The sequence below is a fragment of the Podarcis gaigeae genome (assembly GCF_964106915.1).
Source record: "Podarcis gaigeae genome assembly, chromosome: 14".
Taxonomy (NCBI): domain Eukaryota; kingdom Metazoa; phylum Chordata; class Lepidosauria; order Squamata; family Lacertidae; genus Podarcis; species Podarcis gaigeae.
Window position 1 is genome coordinate 6,854,036 of NC_139690.1, and position 17,218 is coordinate 6,871,253.

General features: G+C 50.7%; 1 protein-coding gene across 2 annotated transcripts in view; it reads right to left on the bottom strand.

Moving 5' to 3' along the window:
• The window catches only part of UNC13C (unc-13 homolog C), a 134,998-nt gene that overhangs the window by 16,794 nt on the left and 100,986 nt on the right, over positions 1-17,218 (bottom strand). Inside the window, exons 19-25 of one of the 2 annotated variants that reach the window (XM_083712376.1) lie at positions 13,100-13,226; positions 11,180-11,276; positions 10,223-10,366; positions 8,680-8,757; positions 7,037-7,114; positions 6,027-6,056; positions 2,858-2,946 (exon numbers count right to left, since the gene is read on the bottom strand). In XM_083712376.1, the coding sequence (XP_083568502.1) occupies positions 2,858-2,946; positions 6,027-6,056; positions 7,037-7,114; positions 8,680-8,757; positions 10,223-10,366; positions 11,180-11,276; positions 13,100-13,226 (643 nt within the window). The remainder of the gene's footprint in view (positions 1-2,857; positions 2,947-6,026; positions 6,057-7,036; positions 7,115-8,679; positions 8,758-10,222; positions 10,367-11,179; positions 11,277-13,099; positions 13,227-17,218) is intronic. The other variant, XM_083712377.1, reaches the window with a different exon arrangement.

Below are 17,218 nucleotides of genomic sequence, written 5' to 3' on the forward strand. Positions count from 1 at the left end.
ACTTCTCCGCTGTCTGGGGTGATCTTAAAATGCTGGCGGGCGGCAGCGCTGCTGCCCGCCAGCATTTTAAAATCGCCCCGGGACAGTGGAGGAATTATCCGCTGTCCCGGGGTGATTTAAAAGCCCCCGGGAAGGCAGGCAGGGGGGACAAAGACTTTCGCCCCCCACCAGCCTTCAGAAGAGGTCCTGGACCTCTTCTGAAGGCGGGCGGGGGGCAAAAGTCTTTGTCCCCCCTGCCTGCCTTCCCGGGAGAGCGGAGAAACGCAGCACTGCGTTTCTCCGCTCTCCCGGAAGGCAGGCAGGGGGGAGCAAAGACTTTTGCCCCCCGCCCGCCTTCAGAAGAGGTCCAGGACTTCTTCTGAAGGCCGGTGGGGGGCGAAAGTCTTTGCTCCCCCCCCCGCCGCCTGCCTTCAAAAGCCATCCGGGATAGCGGGAAGCGCTTCCCTGCTATCCCGGACTGCTTTTAAAATGCTGGCGGTGGGGAGCAAAGCCTTTCGGCCCCCGCCGGCCTTCCTGGACCTCTTCTGAAGGCCGGAGGGAGGGGAAAGGCTTTGCTCCCCACCGCTAGCATTTAAAAGAGGTCCCCGGAGATTTCCCTATGGGCTTTCTTCTTGCGAAGCAAGCCCATAGGGAAATTCGTTTTGCGAAGCGCCTCCAAAACGGAAAACCCTTTCGTCTAGCGGGTTTTTCGTCTTGCGAGGCCTTCGTCTTGCGGGGCACCACTGTATTGTCCTTTGTCCTTTTTCCCTTTGCTGTCTGATGCTAGAGAGAGAGGGAGCCATGTTGCAGTGCTCCGTGTCTGTTTATATGTAAATAAAGTAGATTAGCCAAAATGCTGAGTTGCTGAGGTCTGTCATGAAAGGTGCGCAAACTCTGAGGATCCCTAAGTGTGCCGATGTCGGTTGGCATCGGTCGCTGTGATGTTTGGGCTGAAGAAAGCTTTTGAAGCTCCCGAACGACCGACCAGGAGGGAGAGAACATGTCAGTCGTGCATGTGTCTCTGCCAGGGTCCTACTCGAGTGTAGGCTGAACTCCTGACATGGGGATGGAGGTGCCAGAACTGGCCAAACATGGCGGAACAGACCCTTCCCCAGAGGTTCTCCACGTTGCTGCCTTCCCTGCGGGAGACCACGGCTCCCTTCCTTGTGTGGTAATTATACTTTAAAGAGTTGTGTGGACGTTGCCCTGGGTCATTTGACCCTCTTAAATAGTACTCTTCCCCCCACCCCTGGAAAATCTACACAACACTTTAAAGTTTAAAAATAACATATGACTTTTATTTGCTGTACCGGCTCTTGTCATGGTGAATGTACAAGAGAGGTAGGCAATACAGTGGTACCTCAGGTTAAGTACTTAATTTGTTCCGGAGATCCGTTCTTAACCTGAAACTGTTTTTAACCTGAAGCACCACTTTACCTAATGGGGCCTCCTGCTGCCGCTGCACCACCGGAGCACGATTTCTGTTCTCATCCCGAAGCAAAGTTCTTAACCTGAGGTACTATTTCTGGGTTAGCAGAGTCTGTAACCTGAAGCGTATGTAACCTGAAGCATATGTAACCTAAGGTACCACTGTACTTCTGTTACTGAAACATACTTACATGAATTTGTATCTGAGGCTGACTAATATTTACAGACTGAGGCAGCAGCAAAGCACAACACATTTGCTGCTCTAACAAGTTAAAATCCACACAACAGTTGATGACTGAATTAATTGATAAAAACTGCCTCATTATATGACATCGCAAGCACTGGTGCCAAATATAGGGGGCACCCATACCATGACCTCCGAGGCAACGTCCGAGGCCCTGCAAAGTCTCTGACGTGACTTCCAGTAGAAACCATTGGGTGCCCTGATCACAACATTCTATGCTACAACATTAACCCTTTGCGTGGTATTTTGGATGTATCATTTGCACACCCCCAACAAGGACCATTTCCCCTTCTCCTAGTAGAAGTCTCTGGCAGTCTGGATCTCTGGCATAAAGGGCAGAGGCCAACCCAAGGGTGGGGCAGTGTCTGATGCAGAGAGGGCACTTGAGACCAGGTGTGATCCTGGGTGGGGGACATTTTGGTGCTTGAGGTAAACAAAAATTGACGCCCTGCCCACCCAGAAAGGGGTAAGCGAAGATCTACATCTGGAACGGGGGTGGGGGGAGATAAAGATCTACATCAGGATCTGCTACCCTGGTGGATCCTGCCACCTGAGGTGATTGCCACACCTTGCCTCATGGGTGGGCCAGCCGTGGGGGGTTGAGGTTCCACAGTGGATCCACACCCAACCTTCCACCCCATTCTGAAAGCCTTTGGGTTAACCTGGCCATGTGCCATTCCACTCCCTCTTCCCCTTCCCAGGCCAACCACATGACAAAAAAGCCCTTTGCACCCTAGAACAGGGGTCAGCAAACTTTTTCTGCAGGGGGGTGGTCCACTGTCCCTCAGACCTTGTGGGGGGCCAGACTATATTTTGAAAAAAAATAAAATGAACGAATTCCTATGCCCCACAAATAACCCAGAGATGCATTTTAAATAAAAGGACACATTCTACTCATGTAAAAACACTCTGATTCCCGGACCATCCACAGGCGGTGAGAAGGCGATTGGGCCAGATCTGGGCCCCTGGGCCCATAGTTTGCCTACCCATACCCTAGAACATCTCATATATTATTTCCTTTAATGCATTTGACCCCTGCCTTTAGGAAAATCCCTGGTAAGGCAGATTTCTAAGGGGCACAGGGACTTCCCAAGAGCTGGTGGCAAGGCAGGGACTGAAAAGTGGCTCCCCCCCCCAATGCTTTAGGGTATGTAATGCAGCCCCACAAGTGTGTGTCTGGGAGCGGTAATGAAGCAGGCCCATTACCTGGCGCCGTAGGTCACGCTGAGCTCATCCAGGACACCACTGAGCTTGGCCTGCAGCTCTTTCAGGGCCTCGCTGGCCTCTGGGTCCAGCTGAAAAAAGGCAACAGTGAGGTTAGTTCCCCCTGCTCGGCTTCACCTGCTTCTTCTCTGCGTCGGAATTAGTGGGAAGGAGGAGAAGGCATCCATCGATTAGATGGCATTAATGGAAAACAAGCGTGGAAACCCTTCGAGGCTGTGTGGGGATGGAAGGCGAGACCCCAAACAGGACTTGAATTGACATAGGGCATGGCCCACTCTTAAAGTCTGTCTATACCCACCGCATTGGACTGGAGGGGGCATGGCTTGCCTCCTGGGGGGGGGTGTGTGAGAGCTGCCCTGTGCTTCCCCTTCCTCAGCCACCTGCTCAGGCTGCCTCTGGAAACGCCTGGCAGAAGAAGCACAAAGGGCGGGGAGGGGCAGGAGGAGCTGCGCTCATTGGCTAAGGGGGATCCATGGAGGTGCCCGTCAAGCCAAACACAAAGGTGTCACCAGAGGCAAAGATGGCCTCCCCATGCCACACCCTGCCCAGCTGGCTGCCTTTCCCTTCCCACTAAAGCATGGCTGCAGCTCCCCATTTATTACGCAGCCTTCTGAGACAGGCACCTGCCCTGCCCTGGGGCTGCACTTGCTTAGAGGCCTTTTTTGGGATCCGGAGGGGATTCCACGCTGTTTTGCATTAGTGTAGAGAGAAGCAGAGCATCCAGCAATGAGGAGAAGAGCGTGGCAGACTCTACGGGTGTGGTTATTATTATTTTTGTGTGGAGCATGCTGTTTCCGGAGGGGGAAAGGAGGCTTCGCAGGAGGGGGAGCTGTTCACTGTTAGCCTTTTGAGGGCATCAGGATGGACCAACAAGAACCTGGACTGCCAGCACAGGCTGCATCTAGAGGAGGCCCAAGGGGCACAGCCTTGGCACACCATCTGGGATGCAACCACAGATGGAAGACAACCACGGCAGCCTTGTGGCCAAGGAGGATGGTGGCAGACGGGCTTTGTGTCATGGAATGGGAGAGGGAGAAAGAGGTCCATGCACAGGCATTTTCGTTGCCCCACTGGCAGTGCAAATCCCACCTACCCCCAGAGCCCCTTTCAGGCAAGCCCTTTTGGCCCTTGGGGTTCACAGACTCCCACTTCTCTAAAGCAGCACTCAGATCCCGTTTTGCTAAAAACATCGCTATGATGTTAATTCCAGGCACAGCAACTCTCTGTCTCCAAAGTCCCCTTTGGAGATGGGATACATGGGAAAGGGGATCAGTGCTACGAAGGGGGTCACACTACTGCAGCTTCTCTGGACGCCAACCCCAATGGCCCCCACACCACACTAGGCTTAGCTGTCCATCTGCATGGAGAGCATCTGCATGGTCACCTTGCATGATCCCAGGGAGCCCGACAATACTGGTGGGGCTTGCCTAACACATGGACATGGGGCTGTGTGGCCTACAGAAAACCATTGCTCCTGGGGAAGGCCCTTCAGGAGCTGACATGGAGGGTGGGGCATAGGGAAGACTCTCCATTAGCAGCAGGGAGGCCTCGGAACTGACTTCCAAGGCAGGGATGGTGACCTGGGGAGGCCCTTCAGCCGGATTTGGAAGCCTGCAGGTGGGAGAGGGAGGTTCTCCCTGGGGAGCCATTGCTGGTCAGCAGCGCAGGCGGCAGCCGATGGGACAGACCAGTGGACTGACTGGGTGCAGGAGAAAAGCTTCAGACGCATCCCATACACAGACTCTGGAGCACATGCTACTCTTGCCGGGTAATCAACTCTCTGCGCTGAGACCTGATCATCCACAGGCATTGCTAACCGTGATGCACCATTAATTGCTTTTCTGAAAATGCCCATATAGCCTACGTCACCCGAGGACAGGCAGGTAATTCAAACACAGAAAACAGCAAACTAAAGCAATTGAGTGCAGATCCACGGGCTGGGCCGTGGAAGCCACAGAGGCCCCCTTCTAGCACTTGCTTAAGCCTCACGAAAGACAAGCAAGGAAGGGGAGCTTCCGTTTTGCGCATGCTCGGAGAAGAGGCCGGCTGTCGATTTCATGGAGGGCTGGCCTGGGGTGGGGGGAGGGGGCAGAGGCATTTGCATTGTGCCTCTGCCACCGGATCCTTGGGCGGGCGCTGGGCCTGCTGCTTGCCCAGTCTGCATGCCCTTTAGTAAGAAAACAGAACAAAACAGAGCTCCCACACACCGAGCCTGCCCCTTTCCTTTCACAGAAGAAGCTCCGCTCAGCTTTCCCCCCATGGAACTGAATGGGGCAGCCCTTGGGAGCTTCTGCTGAGATGGAAGGAGGCTTTCTCCAGCCTCAGTTGCCGAGGGGTAAGATGGGGAAAACATGAGCACTCTTCTTCGTCGTCTTCTTCTTCTTCTTCTTCTTCTTCTTCTTCTTCTTCTTCTTCTTCTTCTTCTCTTCTTCTTCTCATAAGCTAAGCAAGTGCTTGATGCAGAAACGTAGGAGAGGTTAACAGGCTGCAACTTAGTGCAGAGCAAAATGTGGATTCTCTAAATCTGCAGGGCTTAAAAGCAGGTGAATGTGTGCTTGATTGTGGCCATTGCTGGTGGCTTGGAAGTTTTCAATTCACTCCAGAGGTCCAGTGTGCGCGCGTGCACAAGTCTGCCTTGCCCTCCTCCCTCCCAGCATTAGAAAAATGTGCCTCTTGGCCACATCCTTCCCTTCCTTCCCTTCTCAACTGGGACTTTAATTTGTGATATCCAAAACACCCCCTGCAGTGAAGCTGTCTGATGCCGTCTTCTGCTTCCGCCCAGGTGTGACATCCAAGTCTGTTCATTTATCCAGTTGCTTTCAAACAAATTAAATCAGCTTAAACCCCAGTGCTTTGGTTTACAGCCGCATTGCCTGTTTGTTTGTTTGTTTGATTTTGAAGCAAACAGTTGTCCCCCCCTCCAGCAAGTCTTCATGGCCTTTGCATTCTAATAAAGAAGCCATCCCTTTGTCCACTGAAAGATCTGGACTCCAATCTTTCTGGTGACTTAGGATTTGTCGATGAAGCACAGACACATAGCACCCCAGTAGTGCAAGGGCTCTGAGCCGCCCAAGGAGGAGGAGGAGGAGGAGGAGGAAGAGGAGAAGGAGGAGGAAGAGGAATAAGAGAAGGTGCGCTTACTATCACAAACCTCAAAAGAGAACCGCTCTCCTTCTTGCTTCTGCTCATGGAATGGCAAGTTAAAGGTATTGGACAAAGACAGGACGACAGATTACAGACAAGCAGTGGGCACCCCCTGACTCCCCTTCCACTCCCCGCCTGCCCACAGAAAGCAAACCACTAGCCCAGCTGGAAACAGACACATCACCAAATGGAGTCACAAGATGGCCTAGCAGGAGCCATAAGGAGGAAGAGGTGCCAGGAGGAGGCAGGAGACCAGAAGGGAACACACAGTGGGCAGTGCCAGCCGCACACCACAGATAACGGCCTATCCAAGGACATGGCTTTCTCCCCCCGCTCAAATGTCTCAAGCCCCGTCCCCCCAAAAGAGAGGATAAGCCAATGGCGGATGGAAAAACCAGCAAGTCCAACGCAGACTTTGTGCGGGCTGTCTCCTTTTTTTTTCTTTTTTTTTGGAAAAAGCACAGGACATATTCTTTGTTCCCTGGCTTAACCCACTTTGGCTGCAAAAAGGGGAAATCTCAACAAAATGCAGGGAACAAATGTGCTCCCATAGCAGGAAGACTGCTGAATCTGGAGGGACTCTCCTGTCCACATAATTTCCTCTCCTGGGATGGCAGGGCCAGAGCGGCCTTTCTAAGCTCCTAGGCTAGGGAGGCAGTCACGGAACACAGTTGGTGGCTCTGCAGACACCTGTCAATCCTAATTTTAATCCTAATTTTAAACTTTTCTTATGAATGGCTAATATCTGTCCTTATGAGTTGTGAACTGTGTTATACTATTTGTGGTTTGTACGAGTTCGCTGTTTTATTTGATTTGTTTTGTTGTATTGTATTGTGGTTCATGATGGGCGTAAAGCCGAATAAACAAACATTTGATTCCTGTCAATCAAAAGCAGGACCGGAACGAGATGCAGGCACCCCGGACAGGCCTACGGATGCCTGAAGCAGCCTAAACCTCCATGTTTTGTTTCTCTTGGCAGAGCTCAAGGGTCAAAGCACACAAGCCATGACAACTCACCTCTTTGCCCCCCATGGCTTCAAACATCTTCTCGAGCAGAACTCGCAGTTGCTGGATGTTGTTCATCAAGATACAGGGCTATGAAGAAAAGACACGGCATGGATTTATTTAACTCTACCAGGAGGGCCCCAAAACAGTGCTAAGACTGACCAGGGAGCCCTAATGGAGGCGGAGGGTTCTGGAATGGCGTCTTGGGGCTTGAGGGGTGACCCTACCTCCACCCCCAGCCCAAGGTGCTGAAAAAACAGAGCCCCCCTCCCCTGTTTATTTTGGGGTTTGTTTTGATGTTTATGTATTTTGTGGCCATTTGGTGTAGTGGTTGGAATGTTGGGAGGCCGGGATCTGAATCCCCACTCAGCCATGAAACTCTCTGGGTGACTTTGGGCCACTCACTGCCTCTCAGCTGAACCTACGTCACAGGATTGTTGTGTGGCTTAAATGAGGAAGGGGAGAGCTATGTACACCACCTTGAGCTCCTTGGAGGAAAAGGTGGAATGTAAATGCTAATAATGCTAATAATAATGCAAATAAAAGTGAATAATAATAATAATAATAATAATAATAATAATAATAATAATAATAATTTTATATTGTATTTCTACAGTGAAGTGCCCTGAGATCTATGGATGAAGGGCACTATAGAAATTTACTACTACAGTCATACCTTGGGTTACAGATGCTTCAGGTCGCGTTTTTTTCGGGTTGCGGACCGCTGAAACCCGGAGGTACCGGAACGGGTTACTTCCGGGTTTCGGCGGTTGCGCATGCGCAGAAGTGCTACATTGTGCTTTGCGCATGCGCAGACGTGTAGAATCGCAACCCGTGCATGCGCAGATGCACCACTGCAGGTTGCAGACGCTGTGGGTTGTTATCCCGCACGGATAACGTTCGCAACCTGAGCGTCCACTGTACTACTCCTATTACTACCCTTTCATTGATTTACCACTTCTCTAAACTGTTCCAAAAAGTTCAGGGTGGTGTACAAGGGGCCGTCCTTTTAGCCATCGCAACAACCCTACGAGGTGGGGCAGGCTGAAAGTGACTGATCCAAAGCCCCTTCATGGCTGACAGTGCGGACTGCAGTCTGGGCCTCCACAGTCTCAGCCTAGAACACTGTCCATTAAGCAACACTGGCTGGCTCAACAGTCCTGAGCTCAAGGGACAGAAAACCTGCCCTGGCTTAAAGCAGCTCAGGAGATCAGGGAAGAGGGTGCTTAACCCTTTTCTCTCATTCATCCGAATCGTTTCCCTGAAGCTGCTACTTGGAGATGGGGGTGGAGGGAGGCAGCATCTATAAAAGTGTGGCATCTATATTACCCCCTCCCCACCCAAGCTGTGGTTAAAAGCAGCTTCATGAAGACAACTGGGGAAAGGCTCAATTGCCTCTCCCAGAGCGCACCTGCCCCAGAGCTGCTGCATGGGCCTGCTAATTAGTAAAAGCTAATGAGTCATGGCTCTCTCTCACCTGGTCCCTGGAAGGAGTCGCTGACCCCGCCTCCCCAAGGACAGGAAGCCACCTAGCCCTCCACCTGGCCAACCTCTCCCCTAAGAGATCGCGCACCACCCTCCGCACAGAACCTGTTTCACCCCAACCTGCCGGGATCGTAGGACAGCACATTAAGAAGAAGTTAAATTTCACTCACCAAATTTTCTTTATCGCAGTAAGAGCTGAAATCATTTGTAATAATTACAGCATACTGAACAAGCACTTTATGGATCGTCTGGGGGGAAAAGCACACACAAAGGAGCAGCAGTCAGTGTCACATTACTGTGGCAACTCCACGGGGGGGGGGGGGGGGTTGAGTCCTTGGAGCAGAAGAGCCAAGCCTCATCCCAGACCCCCTGGCCGAGGAATTAAGCTCCCTGCCACTTGGTCCAGAGTGGGGCTGGTGCCTTTGGCCCAAAGGAGCATCAATTAAGTGGGTATGTTCCTAGGGATGGAAGACTCTCTGGCAATGTCGTTTTCTCCCAGTTTCTCACTTCTCCAGGCTTTAATTATTTTCTGCAGCTATCTGCTATTTTTGTCTGTGCGCCCCACCACAATTCAGGACATGGTTTTGTTGCACCCCACCCCATCAGAAATCTGCTCTTAACTCCTGAAACAGGGGGAAGTTCAGGAAAGGGGGCCCTGCAGAGGTGGAGCAACCTGCTCTGGTACCCGGAGAGGCGCTTGTCCTAGGGGGTGTGGCACACGTCCCGGGGTGTACGGCGAGCGGTGAGCGCCCCTGGAGGTGCCACCGATCGGGGGTCAGCATTTTGTCCCCCCCGGAATAGCACCCGGGGCGTACGTCCCCCCAACCCCGCCTTGGAACACCCCCGGGGCCTAGGACCCCCTGGTTGCCTAACAACCAGGAGTGCGTAACCATAAGAACAGCAATAACACGAGGACCGGCTCTTCCCATATGAACTGACCAAGACCCTGCAATACTCAAATAACAACAACAACAACAACAACAACATTGAGGGCTCACCACCTGAGACCCTTCTTTGTCTGCCTCCTCCCTGAGAGGTCTGGAGGGGGGCAATGCGTGAACAGACCTCTTCTGCGGTGGCTCCCTGCTTGTGGAATCCTCTCCCCAGGGAGTCTCGCCCGGGGCCTTCATCACATAGCTTTAGATGCCAGGCAAAAATATTTTTATTCCCACAGGTCTTTGGTTAATTAAAAATCGATGGCCTTTTAAACTGTGTGTTGGGGTGGTGATATTGTTTTGTTTGTTATTATGTCATGTATTTTTTGTTTTTATATAGTCAACAGGCCTGTGATGCTCGGATGAAGGGTGGCATATAAATTTAATAAAATAAACAACATAAGCATGGCATTTCCATCTTTGTTGAGCCAACACTGGGCCGGGCAGACTCTGCCGGACTAGAGCAGCTTTGCCCCTCCAAGGCATCTACCTTGCAGCAAGCCTCTCGTGCCCCGTCCTGTCCCATGGATGAGGGCCCAGTTACCTAGATAAGGTGTGGCTGACAGCTCTTATCCTGGACAGACATGACATCTAAAGGGAGAATTTCAGGACGTCACTGGGCTGGAAAAGTGGAGATTTGCTCTCTGACAGGGCAACAAGCAAGAGCTGAAGAATGCCAGCAAGGCTTAATATACAAGGCTACAGATTAAAATACCACAGGAACAAAACGTGACTCCTCCCTCACAAACCCCAAGCTGCTCAGAGGATGCAAATCTACCTTAGAAAACCTTCTCATGAGATGAGAGAGAGCTTCTGGGTTAGGGCACTCCAGCTTCTTTATGATCTCAAAACTCTGGTTGAGCTGCGTGAAGACGTCCACCACTGAGCAGGAGAAAAGGGCATGGTCCGATGTTCGCTGGAACTACACAGACACCACAACACACAAAGACACACCGTTAAAGGGCGCTTGTGGAGGGGGTGTGGCTTCCCGGCGGGAGGCTCTTCTTCTCAGCCTATTCATTCTTTCCACTTTTCTCCAGAAAGTGAACCCCTCCACCCCCAAACAGCCACAGCAGCACCAGCCGTGGTTCCTCAGCTGAGCACACCAGGAGTGCAGCACAGACTGAGCAGCCCACATTTGAAAGAACGGGGCTTTGGAAAACCTGCCATCTAAATAGGTCATAAAGCAGCAATAGGGTCGTGTAAGGTTTGCATTCAGTGCTGCGTTGAGGCTGCTACGCTCTGTGGCGGCAGACACAGAGCTTTCTCCTCACTCGTGGAGGTGGGGGTGGGGTGGGCAGTTCCTGGCCATGATTCCCTCTGCTGCTTCTGCAGAAAGATGCCCTTTTTACAGGATAATGCCTGGCTACAGCTACTGCCTTAATTATAGCTCTCTGGATAGGATTGCAAATGCTGTCACAGCAAATCAATGAAAGGGGCATTTTTGTCCAATAAAAAATTCCTCCTTCTCTTGTTTTCACCTAGCAAAACAAGCCACTCTCCATCTCTCCATGGTGGGGGAATAAGAGAGGAACAGGGCAAGGCAATAATCCATGTTTGCTGTGAAACAGGAAGTGCAGATGTGCATTTATTTACCTCAGGCGCCACGTTATATGCCAAGGAACCTCTCGGCTCTGGGCTGCTGTGGATTGAGTGCGTGGGCCTCAGGACCACCGTCCCATCACCCAAAGTGCCCCCTGCCTCAGGGCCTCCCCCACTTCACAGCTCTGCTCACCCCGTCCTTCTTGTCTCTTCCCAGCGCACCGTGAAGAAACTCCATGGAGACGTCTTCGTTCTCATCCAGCCACTGCATGACAAAAGGCTCAAACCACCTAGGGAGGGAGGAAGGCGGCTGCTTCAGCCACATTCTTGTTTTTCAGACAGTCAACACAGGTTCCTCCTTGTGCCTGAACGCGCGCAGAGTGAAGCAGCCTTGACGCAAAGGATATGGTGCCTTGGAAGGGGCTCAAGGCAACCATCAGCCCTGCAGCCCTATAGCCCTGAAACTCCCCTTGTTGCAGTATTGAGGCATCCACAGTTGGGGGATTCCAAGGTTAGGGGGGGAAAGGGCTGCATTATGACTAAACTGTCAGACTGGAGAGGTGCGGTCTTTTAGCCTGCCTTGATTCCCAGCCTCAGCTCTCCACCCGCCGTGGCCTAAACAGGATTCCACATTTTGCAGGAGAGCAGGGAAAGAGTGGCAGCTTTTATAAGGGAGAAATTGAAATTGAAAGACAGTGGTACCTCAGGTTAATTCATTCCGGAGGTCCGTACTTAACCTGAAAGTGTTCTCAACCTGAAGCACCACTTAAGCTAATGGGGCCTCCTACTGCTGCCGTGCCGCCGGAGCACGATTTCTGTTCTCATCCTGAAGCAAAGTTCTCAACCTGAAGCACTATTTCTGGGTTAGCGGAGTCTGTAACCTGAAGCATCTGTAACCTGAAGTGCATGTAATCCGAGGTACCATTGTACTTTATTGTCACTTGTACAACTTGTACACAGTGAGATTACACGAGCACCCCCCACTCAGCTCTCTTAGTCTTAATTCCCCTCGTTTACTGACGCACACCCACCAAACCTGAAAGTCAGTTGCCCTGTTGTTATCTTTTCTTTCAGCAGCCTAACAGCCCAGGGATAGCAGCTGTTCTTTACCCTGTTGGGGCTTCTATATCTTCTGCCTGAGGGCAGGAGATCAAGAAAGTGCCGGCCAGGGTGTGAATCATCCCTGAGAATTTTCCTCACTCTCCCGAGGCAACGTTCTTCTGCTATTTCATCCAGCGGATTCACGGGACAGCCCATAATATCTTGTGCTGTATTCACCACCCTCTGTAGGCACTTCCTATCAGATTATGTCAAACCAGCGTACCACACCGGGAATTCCAAGAAGCAACACAACAAATATGGCATGCAGCTGTGTGTGTGTGTGTGTGTGTGTGTGTGTGTGTGTGTGTAATGTTCAATGAATGGAAAAGAAAAAACAGTCCCGAGCCTGCTGGATCAGGCCAATGGCCCATCTAGTCCAGCACCTCTGTTCTCAGGGTGACCAACCAGATGCCAAGGGAATCCAGCAAGGGGGATTTGAGCAAAAGAGTACTTTCTCCTCCTGTGGCTTCCAGCAGCTGGTATTCAGAAGTGAGCAGAGCCATCCTGGCTAGCAGCCATCAATAGTTCTCTCCTCCAGGCTGAAGAATTTCCAGAATTGCCACGGCCTCCACACTCCTCCAAGGGGGTGCCATGCAGTCTGCATGATGTGGGCAAAAGCCTCCAGGCAGCAGGGCGGCAGCAGCAGGTGTTGCCTTCATCCTAGGAGGAGCCACCCAGAGCCCGTCTGGAGCTTCTCCAGCCTTGTGTCTCTCCCCCCCCCCCCATTAATATTCTGATGCCTGCAAGAAGATTTAAGTATAATTGCTGAAAAGCCCCTTCCTGAGAAACTGATTGCCTTTTCTCTGCAAAAGGTTCACTGAGAAATAAAGAAGTCAGGGGAAAGACATTTAGAGTCTTAAAGTTCTAAGTGCACCTTAACACAAATGGACTCCGGTTTGAAGGATGTGCTGGATGAATATTTAAAGAAAACTGAGCCCAACAAGCAGAATAAAAGCTCCAGAATGTTCTTCCTCCCCCCAACTGAAACATTCTCTCCCCCCCCCCCACTTACAGAGAGTATTCAGGCACTGCATCTCTAAACGTGGGGAGTTCGCGCACATATTCATTATAAAACCATTTCACTTTGAAGTGCAAATTCATATAATCTGTGCTCTTGCATAACCGTTGCTTTTCATGCTCTGTAATGGAACACAGAAAAATAAAAATAACATATTTAATAAAGTTCCAGCTGTAAATAAAATTACAGAGTCCCCGTGCACATTTTAGACCCAGCAAAATAAATCCTAATGGCCTTTTAACACCTGAGATCTGCTTAGGTTTCAGAATTGCTTTGTGCTCATTGATCTAAGGCAGGGGTCAGCAACCTTTTTCAGCCATGGGCCAGTCTACCATCCCTCAGACCGTGTGGTGGGCCGGACTATATTTTGAAAAAAAAATATGAACGACTTCCTATGCCCCACAAATTACCCAGGGATGCATTTTAAATAAAAGGACACATTCTACTCATGTAAAAACATGCTGATTCCCGGACTGTCTGTGGGCCGGATTACATTGCCTACCCCTGATCTAAGGTGGTACAAAACCCACAAGTGAGTCACAGGCCTGAAACGGTTAAGGAAAGAGAGTAACAGAGCACGGGACCTCATGGAAAAAGAAGATCCACTGCAGAGATGGGCTGTGCCTCCCACGAGAAGGGCTGAAGGCAGATATACCTTGTGTGCAAAATTCCTCAGGTTCAATCCTCAATGGCATCTATAGGCAAGGATGAGAGAGGGAGGGTCTGGAGAGCCACTGCTGCCAGCCAGTGTAGGCCATACTGAGCTAGAAGAACCAACTGTCTGACTCGGGATAAGGCAGCTTCCTATATTCCCAACAGCCAGAGAGGACTCAAGAAAGCGAGCCAAGTCAATGCCAGGGGGCTGAGGCAGCCGTCAAGAGGTCTCCCTCTCTGACGGGCAGCCTGCTTAAGCTCAGGAGAGGGGAGAGAAACCTGTGAGTGTCTGGCGTGTGCCACAAGGTCACCAAGAGAGGCCTTCTTATGGACTCCCTGAGGCCACCCTGGAGACTCGCCAAAGCCTCAGGCAGAATCTTTCCCATAAGAGCTGCAAGATCAGAGCTGGCTGCAATGGGTCTGCTTTACTGTGCTGTGGATTAAGAATCATAGAACTCTAGAGTCAGAAGATACCCTGAGGGTCTAGTCCAAACCCCTGCAATGCAGGAATCTCAACTAAAGCATCCATGACAGTTGGCTTATTCCTCTTGCCCCGCAGTTTTCCCCTAGGGAGAACTGCTCTTTAGCATTCAATCGGAGCAAGCAGCAATTTGGGGTTGCCATGGATTGCTGTTGGTTCCAGTTTAGAGCTGAAGAGTGGATTTTCCCTGGGAAAGCAATGGGACAAGGGGAAAACCCCTCGGACCCGTACCAAGAAAGCATGCGTCAAGCAGAAAATAGTTTGGACTCGAGCTTTCTAGGCATGGGACAAGCAGGAGTGTGGATAAGCTCTGTGCTCTTGGTCCTGAGCCCCTTGGACTCTGGGGAAGGGTCTAGAAACCAAACCATACCCTGCAAGTAAATGCCGACTCAGCTCTGAGTGGCCCCACCTGCCTGCTCATAAGAGACTTGCCTGGCAAGATTTGTTTTTCCCTGGGCCAGTGGGCGGGGCAGTGGCAAGAGTGACCTTTGAGTCAGCCTATGTGCTTGCTGGTGCATCTGAAGAGGCTCTGTTCAGCTTGATCCAATCAATGCAAGCATCTCCTGTGCTCAGGTCCTGCCTCACACTGAGGGCCAGTGTGGTGTAGTGGTTAAGAGTGGCAGAGTCGTAATCTGGGGAACCGGGTTCGCATCTCCGCTCCTCCACATGCAGCTGCTGGGTGACCTTGGGCCAGTCACACTTCTCTGAAGTCTCTCAGCCCCACTCACCTCACAGAGTGTTTTTTGTGGGGGAGGAAGGGAAAAGAGATTGTTAGAAGAAGAAGAAGAGTTTGGATTTGATACCCCGCCTTTCACTCCCTTTAAGGAGTCTCAAAGCTGCTAACATTCTCCTTTGAGACACCTTCGGGTAGTGATAAAGCGGGATATCAAATCCAAACTACTCTTCTTCTTCTTCTTCTTCTTCTTCTTCTTCTTCTTCTTCTTCGCCACTCCATCAAGGCTGCTTCCAGAAAAGAAGGAACAGGGGGGTGGTGCCATGCAGCTCTTTGGATGGGGCTATCAAAAAGTGTCACCTTGCAAATGATGATAAAGGATCTGTGCCCCTAATGCAATCCGTATGTAAATAAGGTCTGTGGTGTGGTTGCTAATGTGTTGGTTTTCCTTCAGAAGGTGCATTTCATTTGGTGTGTGTGTACAATGCTCCTATTGCTCATTTCCAGAGAAGCTTTTTCAATTCAGGTAGTGAGATGCCAAAAGCTCTGCTTGATGAAGACAGATGTCCAGGCGGTTCAATTTCTCACTTCCAAAACAGCTCTGTCCTTTTGGATCGACTTTTTTTCTCTACCAATTTTGTCCTTTGCAGACCTGCAGGCTGAAGTTCTAATTAAGAGTGGCAAACTTTGTTAACAATTGCTTCAGGAGAAACACGGCACATACAGTTCCAAGTCAACAGCCACCCACATTTTTCCTTGGGGAAAGATCTGGGTGAAGTTCTTGCATTGCAAACTTATTTACGAGCAAAATCCATTTTCCTACCAAGGTACGTAGCTAGGAATGGCTGGTCCAATTTCTGTCCAGGTAAATGGCTGCATAGCTGACAATAAAAATAAACTGCAGGATATTTATTTATTGGGAAGTATCGGGAAGTTTTTAAATATTTGATATTTTTGTATGTTTTTATATGTATTGGAAGCCGATCAGAGTGGCTGGGACAACCCAGCCAGATCGGTGGGGTGTTGTTGCTGTTGTTAATTGTATTGCAACAGTTGAACCACCTTCCATCACTGCTAATATGGTTAAATGCAGTAAATGAATGGAAGAGCAAGAGGAGAGCCTTCCTGGATCGGGGGAGGGGGAGTATCAGGAGCTTGTCCTACTCTCGAGTAGGACCCTGGCAGAGACACATGCCCGACTGGCATGTTCCCTCCTTCCTGGTCGTTCGTTCGGGAGCTTCAAAAGCTTTCTTCTGCCCGAACAGCATAGCAACCGATGCCAACAGACATTGGCACACTTAGGGATCCATAGAGTGTTCACAGTTTGTGTAACAGAACTCAGCAACTCTGCATTTTGGCTAATCTACTTTATTTACATATAAACACACACGGAGCACTGCAGCATGGCTCCCTCTCTCTCTAGCATCAGACAGCAAAGAGAAAAAGAACAAAGGACAATAGTTCCAATTCAACAGAACACAGTAAAACAAACATCCTGTCTCCGTCACTTCCCACTTTGTGGAGTTAAAACATATACCGTCATGTGAAATACAACTATCCCATGACTGCAATCACGGAGCAGGAATTCTAACATTGAGCTCATACAGTCTCCAGTTCTTCCACAGTGGCCCATAATGGGATGCTCGCTTGAGGGCAACTATTGCCGCCTCCTCAGCTGCTCTTGCACTCACAAGTGGTGCAACAGGCGACAACAACCCTCCAGGGCTGGCACTGGTCTCTTTTTTGGCCTCAGGGAGAGGGGCCAGTTGGGAAGCCCCTTTCCTGAGCCAAACTCAAGACCCTGGCAGAAGGGACAGGAGGCACGTCCTGCAAAACCTTTGGAGCCAGGCGCATGGGTAAGTCTATCTCCTCTGCAGCCTTCACATTATGCAAAACTGCATTGCTCTGCCAGAACAAAATATTGATGCCAACTACAGCCAATTAAACATACCAGCCTTGTTCAAAAGCACCCTGGCCAAGATAGGCGGGCACAGCTCCAGCAGTGGCTTCGCTTGCTGAGGAGGTCCTTGTTTATGTTCAAAGGACTCTTTCGTTCTCCCCCCACTTCTTACCACTTAGGTTTAACAGCCACAGGACAGGATGAGGCCTGAGTGTTGTCTGGTGGCAGCAGCCCAAGGAAGACCTGGGATAGCTCAGTCAGTGGAGCATGAGAGTCACTTTGGGTAAAAGATTCCTGAATTTCAGGGGGTTAGACCAGTTGACCCCGGAGGTCCCTTCCATCTCTACAATTCTATGAGCAGGTTCTGCAGGCAGCCACTCTCTGCATTCCGCTAAATGGTCCCAG